Genomic DNA, 9,815 nt, shown 5'->3' with positions numbered 1-9,815 from the left:
ACAGTAAGTGGAGCTGATCAAATGGGCAATGAGCATAGAAACAAGGAGGTTGTCATAATGTTATGTTTAAGTGAGTGGTGTATTGCAGGAGTTGTTAGAGTTCTCACAAATGCAAGAAAAGTTGTTAAGAGTTCCTGAAAGAGCACAGCGAGTTGATTACACAGTTTTCTTGGACAAGTCCTTATTTCCTTGTGTCCTGTGAAAGAGATGGTATGTATTTTAGGTAAAATTCTCTTTTCTTCACAAATTACTAGTTAAGTTTTCCCCCTTCTCTAGGCTCTGTGGATGATGAAACCCAAAGAAATCAGTGACTGGGAGCATGAAGAGTTTTACCGCTATGTAGCGCAGGCCTATGACAAACCCCGCTACGTCCTTCACTACCATGCTGATGCACCAATCAACATCCGCAGCATTTTCTATGTGCCAGAGACCGTGAGGCACAAAGACACACCTCAAATTCATAAATATTACAGAATACATTTTCAATTGTCTTGATCCTTGGTCATTTGTGTGTGTGTGTGTGTGTGTGTGTGTGTGTGTGTGTGTGTGTGTGTGTGTGTGTGTAGAAACCATCCATGTTTGATGTGAGTAGGGAGATGGGATCCAGTGTGGCTCTGTACAGCAGGAAGGTCCTTATCCAGGCCAAGGCGACAGATATCCTGCCCAAGTGGCTGCGTTTCTTAAGAGGTAGGCCTTGGTTCCTCTTTCTTCTGGTTCCATTAAGACCAGAGTTTTAAGTAGGAAGGAAAGTCACATAAATGTTCCAGTGGCACTTTTGTGGGTTATATTGTAATTAAAGCAGCCCTCTGCTCTCTCTCTCTCTCTCTCTCTCTCTCTCTCTCTCTCTCTCTCTCTCTCTCTCTCTCTCTCTCTCTCTCTCTCTCTCTCTCTCTCTCTCTCTCTCTCTCTCTCTCTCTCTCTCTCTCTCTCTCTCTCTCTCTCTCTCATGCATGCTGTAGGTGTGGTGGACAGTGAGGACATCCCCTTAAACCTCAGTAGAGAGTTATTGCAGGAAAGTGCACTCATCAGGTAAAAGTAGCAACATGCTGAGTGAGAAAAAGCTTGCTGTTGACTGGATTTTGTTCTTGATGAATAAGCCATCTTTGTTTTTAGGAATGTTGGTATAATGTGAATGAATGCATAGATTGATAAATACAACCCCATTTCCAAAAAAGTTGGGACCTTGTGCAAAATGTAAATAAAAACAAAATTAAATAATGTGCAAAACATTTAAACCCAGTATTTCATCTAAAATAGTACAAAGACAACAAATAAAATTGTGAAATTTTGTTTTTTTGAGAAATATATGCTCATTTTGAATGCCAACACATTCCAAAAAGTTGGGACAGGGGCATGTTTACCACTGTGTTTCATTAAGTTTTACTTTTGACAACACTCAGTGAGCATTTGGGAACTGAGGAGACCAGCTGCTGTAGTTTTTAAAGAGAAAGGTTTTCCCATTTTTGCTTAACATAGCATTTCAGCTGCTCAATAGTTCAGTCTCCTTTGCTGTATTTTTTCATTTTGTAACGTGCCAAATATCATCAGTGGTTGACAGATCTCGACTGCAGGGAGGCCATTATAGGGCCCAGACTCTTTTAATACAGAGCCATGCTGTGGTGTTGTCTTGCTGAAATGAGCAAGGCCTTCCCTGAAAAAGATGTTGTTTGGAAGGCAGAATATATTGCCAAAACATATATATGGCATTCAATATTGATGGTGCCTTCATAGATGTGCCAGTCACCCATGCTGTGTGCACCCCTATACCATCATGAATACTGGATTTTAAACTGTGCACTGATAACAAGGTCAGTGGTCTTTAGATCGGAGGACACAGTATCCAAAATTTACAAAAAGAATTTCAAATGTTTGTTTGTTGGACCACAGAACACTTTTCCACATCTCCTCAGTCCATTTTCTCCTCGTTTACTCCTCTCACTGAGAGCGAGGCACTGACTCTTGTAACATGTAGCTGTCCTACTACATGTCCACTTGATCCGATTCCTACCGACCTACTACAAACCATTGCACCTGCTATCATCCCAGCTATCACACACACCATCAATGCCTCCAAAATTACTGGTGTGTTTCCAACTGTCTTTAAACAAGCCCAAGTCACACCATTGCTTAAAAAGTCTTCTCGCAACCCTGCCCAGGTTGATAACTACAGGCCAGTCTCACTACTACCCTTTCTTTCCAAAACTATAGAAAGAGCAGTCTACAGTCAGGTCTCTGGTTTCCTCTCCCAGAATGACCTCCTGGACCAAAATCAATCAGGTTTTAAAAAAGGGCACTCCACTGAAACGGCTCTTTTATCTGTGATTGAGGCACTAAAAACTGCCAGAGCTGCAGGACAGTCCTCAGTACTCATTCTGCTGGACCTCTCAGCCGCTTTTGACACAGTCAATCATGAATTTCTCCTATCTACTCTATCAAACATGGGTATCTCAGACAATGCGCTACTACGGTTCAGATCGTACCTCACTGGGCGCTCATTCAAGGTGTCGTGGCATGGAGAGCTCTCCTCAGGCCACTCGCTATCCACTGGGGTTCCCCAGGGATCGGTACTGGGACCCCTTCTCTTTTCTATTTACACCACCTCTCTAGGCCAGGTTATCCGCTCACATGACTTCTCGTACCATTGCTATGCTGACGACACCCAGCTCTATCTGTCATTCCCGCCTGATGACCCGTCGATCTCTGTGCGGATATCGCAGTGCCTCTCGGACATATCCGCATGGATGAAGGAACCAGCTAAACAATCCATTCAACACAACTTCACCATAACCATCGACTCACTCTCACTCTCCTCGACAAAGGTTGCTAGGAACCTGGGGGTTATGGTAGATGACCAACTCTCCTTTACGCACCATGTTGCCTCGGTGGCTCGGTCCTGCCGCTTTGCGCTGTACAACATCAGACAGATACGGCCGTTTCTAACACAACAAGCCACCCAACTCTTGGTACAAGCAGTGGTCATCTCACGCCTCGACCACTGCAATGCCATACTAACGGGCCTCCCAGCCTGTGTTGTAAAACCACTGAAGATGGTTCAGAATGCTGCAGCGCGTCTGGTCTTTAACCAACCAAAATGGGCGCATGTCACCCCACTGCTCATTGAGCTCCACTGGTTACCGGTTGCTGCTCGTATCAAATTTAAAACTCTTACGATTGCCTACAAGGTGTTAACAGAGCAGGCTCCTTCCTACCTGCATTCGCTCCTAAAGGCTTACAGCACCGCCCGGCCGCTGCGATCCTCCAATGAACGTCGCTTAGCTTTGCCAAACATTCACACAAAGCAAACGAGACTGTTCTCATACTTGATTCCCCAATGGTGGAACAAGCTACCTTCCACTGTCAGAGCAGGGGCGCCCCTCGCTATTTTTAAGAAACTCCTGAAGACAGAGCTCTTCAGGGAGCACTTACTCTAATCGCCTCTTGCAATCTAACCACTACCAACCTCATCTCCTTCTTGCCCTCCTTCCCTTCTCTACCCCGCTATTACCCTTTGGCCTCCTTTAAGGCCTGACTATGTTTGTTCTATGTACCTCATTATTTGTAAGTCGCTTTGGATAAAAGCGTCTGCTAAATGTAATGTAATGTAATTTTCAATGAGCTTGGGCCCAGACGATTTGGCAGCAATTCTGGATACCGTTTGTATATCCTTTCTTGTTGGTGTTTTAGTTTTAATTAGCATTTGTGGATGCAGCATTGAACTGTTTTTACAGGCAGTGTTTTTCAGAAGTGTTTCTGAACACATGCAGTGCACTACATGTTTAATGCAGTGCCATCTGAAGGCCCAAAGATCTCCGCCAGCAAATACTGATTTTTGGCCTTGCCCTTTGCATTTAGAGATTTCTCCAGATTCTCTGAATCTTTTAATGTTATTATGTACCATAGATGATGAAAAGCAGAAGTTCTTTGCTATTTTACATTGAGAAACATAATTTGTGAATTTTTGCACTATGTGTAGCCTTTCGCAGAGTGGTGACCCCTCTTCATGTTTATTTCTAAAAGACTCTGGGATGCTCTTTTTTTTAATACCCAATCATATTACTGGCCTGTTGCCAATTAACCTTAAGGTGTGTTTTTTAAGCATTGCACAACTTTACCAGCCTTTTGTTGCCTCTGTTCCAATTTTTTTGGAACATGTTTCTGGCATCAAATTTAAAATATGCATATGTTTTACAAAAAACAAAAAAATTCTCAGTTTCAACTTAATTGACTTGCACATCATTGGATTTTGTTTTTATTTACATTTTTCACAGTGTCCCAACTTTTTTGGAAATGGGGCTGTAGTTTATATTCTCTCTTCATTAGGAAACTGCGGGATGTGCTCCAGCAGCGAGTCATTCATTTCCTTTTGGGCCAGAGCAACAAGGAATCTGAAAAATATGCTTGTTTTTTTGAGGACTATGGGCTTTTTGTGAGAGAAGGCATTGTCACCACTGCTGAGCAAAATGTCAAGGTCAGAATCAATGAACAATAATTCACAGATCCTGAAAAATTATCTATTTTAAAGATTCAAAGTTACTACACTTGGTTCTTCAGTACTAAATGTTTAATTATACTTTGGTGACTTGGTTGTGTTTGACACATCTCGCTTTAGGGCTTAGTCTCAGTTTTTCAGTTTGTAGTTTTGACATTATTTTTGTTCTCAATTCCTTAGGAGGATATAGCCAAACTTCTATTATTCGAGTCCTCTACATTACCTGCTGGTCAGCAGACCACCCTCATGGACTACACTTCTCGAATGAAAGCTGGCTCCAGGAACATCTACTACCTATGTGCCCCAAACCGACATCTGGCTGAGCACTCCCCATATTTTGAGGCGATGAAGCAGAAAAACATGGAGGTGAGCTTGAGACTATGCTGTTAGAGTAAGCTGAGAACGTCCTTGCTGATACTTTTCTGTTTTGTTGGTGGTGTTTTGTTTTTGTTTTACTGTCTTTCTCTGGACTCTGAATTTCCCTGTTTAAGCTCAGCTCTTGGAATTTGTTAAACTTTTGATATTTTGCATGCTGATAGTCTTTTCTTTGTTGATTGGACACCCAAATACAAAACTAGTAGTCAACCTGTGTCCTCTTATTTGGATACACAAGTAAATTTCTAGGAATTTACTGTGGCTCTATCCATCTGCTCCACTGTTATGTTACTGGGTGACTTTAATATTCATGTTGACATTAATTGTCAACTTTCTTTTGAGCTCTTGAGGGTTCCTAAATGTTTTGGCTTTGCTCAGCATGTTGATTTCCCAACACATAATCATGGTCACATTCTAGACTTGCTCTGTCATAGTGGTCTCAAAAATGTTTGTTACTGTTCTTGTTTTCGGTTTTACTGACAATAAGTTTACATATCATAAATGGTGGAAGTTTTAGGCTTAAAACTCTGTTTAGGACCATAAACAAACTTCAAACTCTCACATCATTTACTCCCAGTTCCCCTGTTCAGTGATGGGGTTTTCAGGATTTCTTTCAGGATAAATCTACCAACTCTTCCCTACAGTAACACATTCTTCTTTCACCTCAGTCAGTTCATCTACAGTCACTGAGAGAATTTCTTCTTTTTACTCTTGTCAACTTGACCCTGCTCCTTAATCATAAATCCTTAAGTCCTGTCTTTGCCTTTAGCTCATCTTATTAATTAGTGTTTCTCCTAAGGTTCCAACCCTACATCCCACAAAATCGCTGCAGTCACACACATACTTAACAAACTTGATTCTTCCTCACTTCCCAATTACAGACCCATCTCCAATCTCCGTTTCTTAGCCAAGGCAATTGAAAGAGTTGTGGCCTCACAACTTTAGGGTTTTCTCAGAAGAAATAATCTATATGAGCCCTTCCAGTGTGGCTTTCACATCCTAGATAGTACTTATCTGTGTCTACCCTCTTATTCTTATTATACCCACTAAGTTGTTGATAATCTTGTACTTTTTTTTACTGACGCTGGATTTGTTAATATTCTTATTCTCATGGACCTCAATGTAGCTTTTAACACAGTGATCCATGACATGATTATTTTCAGATTTTCATCCATAGGCATTTCTGGTTCATTCTGTTTGGTTCTGAGTTAAAAACAACAGTTTATAGGTATACCATACATTGCACAGGTTGCTCAGGGAGTGCCCAGATATTCTGTCCTTGGACCAATATTTATTTATTTATTTATTTTTATGTTATGCATCTCAAACCTCGGTCAGATTAATCAAAATCATTGTCTTAAATTTCACTGTTACACTGATGATATTCAGTTTTACTTTAGGAACGCTTGCCCTATAGTGTCATTTCAGTCACTGAATGTGTGCATTACAGGTTTAAAACACTGGTTAGACAATAATTTCTTTAAAATGAATGCAGCCAAAACAGAGTTATTGTTAATAGACCCTAAAACACAGGTTTTAAACTTCTCCAGCTTCACGGTCAATGTTGTTTCTATTGTATCTGCTCAACCTTGATTATATTTTTAATTGTTCACTTATATTTGAGCCCCAGTATTATCACTGCATTTTATCATCTGCTCTATACTGCATATCTTCACCCTCTGCTCAGCAAATGTAAGTGCAAAGAAACTCAAACACCTTAATTTTTTCCTGTATTGATTAATGCATTTTCTCAATTTCTCTATTCCTTCCCAGTTTGAGGGTTTGTGTGATTCATTTGAAGGGATTTTGCATTAGGATTTTGGAATTATGGCTGGTCTATCATTTTAACAGTTAGTTTAAGAGTCTGTAAAGAGTTAGTTGTTAAAACAGTCTTTATGCTGGCTATATGGCACCGATGTACCTCCTGTAAGAGAAGTATAGCCAGCTCTGCTGAGGAATTCTCATTCATCATCATTGATCAAAGCGTGTTTCCATCAGTAGTGAACTGAACAGGGTTCAGTTTGAAGTAGATGAGATTTTCTAAAGTAATTTGAAGGAGACACACAGATGAACCATTTATGGTTATTTATTGAATATTTCAAGAAATTGGAATCAAAGCACACATTTCTAGAAATTAATGTCTTATTAAAAAGGTCAAGTTTTAGTTCCCTAATAAAGTAAGAAAAAAATAAATAATAAAAGTATCAAATCTTCCCTTAATATTAAAAACTTTTGAAAAGGCTTTGGTACACAACAACTAAGTCTCTATTTATAGTATAGTTCATAGTACAGAGATCAGTACTAGTGAAAAGTGTAAATGATCTCTTGCCTATCAGACCTTAAAAATTAATCGATGAACTTAACAGAAACAGCTAGGGTAGGCTATTCAACATGCACATGCAGTGAGCCTAACATTTACCAACACTTCAAGATTACTGAATTACCAACTGAGTGGAAGCCAAAATGAACTGGACAAGGACGCAATGAACAGAGAGACGAAACAAAATAAAACTGATATAAAATCTGCAGATGTAATGTCTAATTTTGGGAGAGAGCTTCTTGTCGTTTCTTCAGCATTACATGTTGTTCTTTTGGTCTCCTGCCTGACTTCCTCTTGTGTTTCCAGTTATAAGACCAGAACTCCAAAAAAGCTGGAGCAATTAGGGCACTGACTAAAATTGCCTTTTATATCAGGCTAATCATGAGTCTTTACAAACCTATTCAAAGATGGGCAGTAACTAATTACATTTACTCAAGTTCACGTACTTAAGAAAAATATTGATGGATTTTACTCTCTACTTTTGTATTTCTATTCAAGTTGTTTTGGTAAAGGTAATTTTATGCAAATTTTATGCAAAATATTTTTGATTGACTATTGTTTTTGGCTTTTTCTTCCAAATTCTGAACTGAGCATGAACATGGTCAGAGTTATTTTCTCAGGTGGATTTATAAACTGCTGCTAATATATATATATATATATATATATATATATATATATATATATATATAGAATATTTTAGCCTAGCTTTTAGCCTTTTAGCTCTTTTTATGCGTTTATTTTCATTTTCAAATTAGTAACAACATAAGTGCAGGAGGGTTACATCGTACATCATTTAAAAAAAAGTACTTACAATACAGGGTTTCAGCTTTAAAACGTACACTTGCTGTTCATCGTTTAAAAATTGCAGCTTCTCCAAATGCAATACATTGATTAGTTCCTTTATCTACATTTCATATGTTGGTACTGACTCTTGTTTCCACATTTGTAGTATATAATCTTGGCACAAAAAGTAAGGAAATTTGTGTTTGGTAGATTATTACTTTGTTGTAACAGTGCTTCTTGGCAGTAAATCTTATACCATTGGAGAGCCTGTTCATTTCCCTTTTAAATGGTGCCACATTTGTAACGTGCATTTGGAACATGCATTTGTGGGATGAGCAGTAGAGCTGAGTATGTGGGTTGCACCCATGAAAAATTTATTTTGCTGTTGCTATTGACACTTGTTTTGAGCTTCTGGTACCCCCAGGTACTGCCAATCAGGTGCCAGCCTGTGAGCATGGGCCCTGCTACAGTGGTCAGTCGGTGCCTGCTCCAAGAATCAGCATGCCAAATTTGACTGATCTGGATAGTGTGACAGGGCCGCTTCAAGCTGGTTTTCCGCAGAACCAAGTTGCGGCATTATTTGGAGTGAGCCCTAGTACCATCTCCAAATTGAAGGCCAAGTTCCATATAACAGGGGATGTCAGAGGCAGGCCGCGAAGTGGGCATCCCAAGAAGACAACACCCCTAGATCATTTCCTCACCCTGTCAGTACTTGGGTACCGTAGGCTGTCTTCATAAGATTTGCAGTCAAGATTTGCAGGACGATATGGCCGACGGCTCTCTGCCCACACAATCCGGAACAGACTGCACGCAGCCAATCTTCGATCACATCAGGCTGCCAGCAGGCCTGCCATGACTGCCTGTCAGGCACGTTTGCGCTGGTGTCGGCAACATGTGCACTGGAACCTGAATATGTGAATGCACGTTATGTTCAGTGATGAGTCCAGATTCTGCCTATGGCAGTTGGATCGTATGGTCAAAGTGTGGAGAAGACGTGGAGAATGCTATGCTGATTACTGCACCGATAAAGTAACATGTTTTGGTTGAGGCAGTGTGATGGTATGGGGCGGCATCTCCCTTACTGGAAAAATGAGGCTTGTCATCATTGGAGGAAATCTCAGTGCAGAGAGATGTCAAGATGAAATTCTGCAACCAGTGGCAATCCCATATCTCCACAGTCTGGGACTGAACTCTATCCTCCAAGATGACAATGCTCGCCCCCACAGGTTTATCAGAGACGGCATCCAGAATTTGGGAGTGGAGAGGATGGAATGGCATGCCAGCAGTCCTGACCTCAACCCCAATGAACACTTGTGGGATCAGCTTGGGCGTGCTGTTCACGCCAGAGTGACCAACACAATCACTTTGGCTGACTTGCGACAAATGCTGTTTGAAGAATGCCATCCCACAGCAGTGTGTGACCAGGCTGGTGACCAGCATGAGGAGGAGGTAACAGGCTGTTGTGGCTGTATATGGTTCCTCCACACACTACTGAGGCTCCTGTTTGTTAAATGAAGATAAAACCAATATGTCTTGTTTCTTCAAACTTCAGTCATCCAGTCCAACAAACACCAAATCAGTCAATGGCAGAATAAGCTGTATGGCATTAGCAGAGAGGATTTGTGTGTGTGTGTGTGTGTGTGTATATATGTATATATATTAATTAAGCGGAAGATGATGGATGGATGGATATATATATCACACCATCCAGTCTTCAAACAGAGATATATACAGCTTTAGAAACTGCACAGGTAGAGGCAGTCTCTGACTGAGTCTTTATGAAAAGTGGGAGTAAGCTGAAACAGACACTCCACCGTCAACAAACCTCTATGATCGCAGGAAGGTTAA

The 9,815-nt window shown here is 40.6% G+C and overlaps 1 protein-coding gene across 1 annotated transcript in view; it reads left to right on the top strand.

Annotated features, from left to right (window-relative positions):
- The window catches only part of trap1 (TNF receptor-associated protein 1), a 53,289-nt gene that overhangs the window by 31,399 nt on the left and 12,075 nt on the right, over positions 1–9,815 (top strand). The window contains exons 9-13 of the mRNA XM_017705432.2: positions 277–432; positions 567–687; positions 960–1,029; positions 4,321–4,468; positions 4,670–4,855. Of these exons, the coding sequence (XP_017560921.1) occupies positions 277–432; positions 567–687; positions 960–1,029; positions 4,321–4,468; positions 4,670–4,855 (681 nt within the window). The remainder of the gene's footprint in view (positions 1–276; positions 433–566; positions 688–959; positions 1,030–4,320; positions 4,469–4,669; positions 4,856–9,815) is intronic.

The sequence above is a fragment of the Pygocentrus nattereri genome, chromosome 14 (assembly GCF_015220715.1).
Source record: "Pygocentrus nattereri isolate fPygNat1 chromosome 14, fPygNat1.pri, whole genome shotgun sequence".
NCBI classification, from domain to species: domain Eukaryota; kingdom Metazoa; phylum Chordata; class Actinopteri; order Characiformes; family Serrasalmidae; genus Pygocentrus; species Pygocentrus nattereri.
This window is presented reverse-complemented; position numbering and strand designations above follow the sequence as displayed.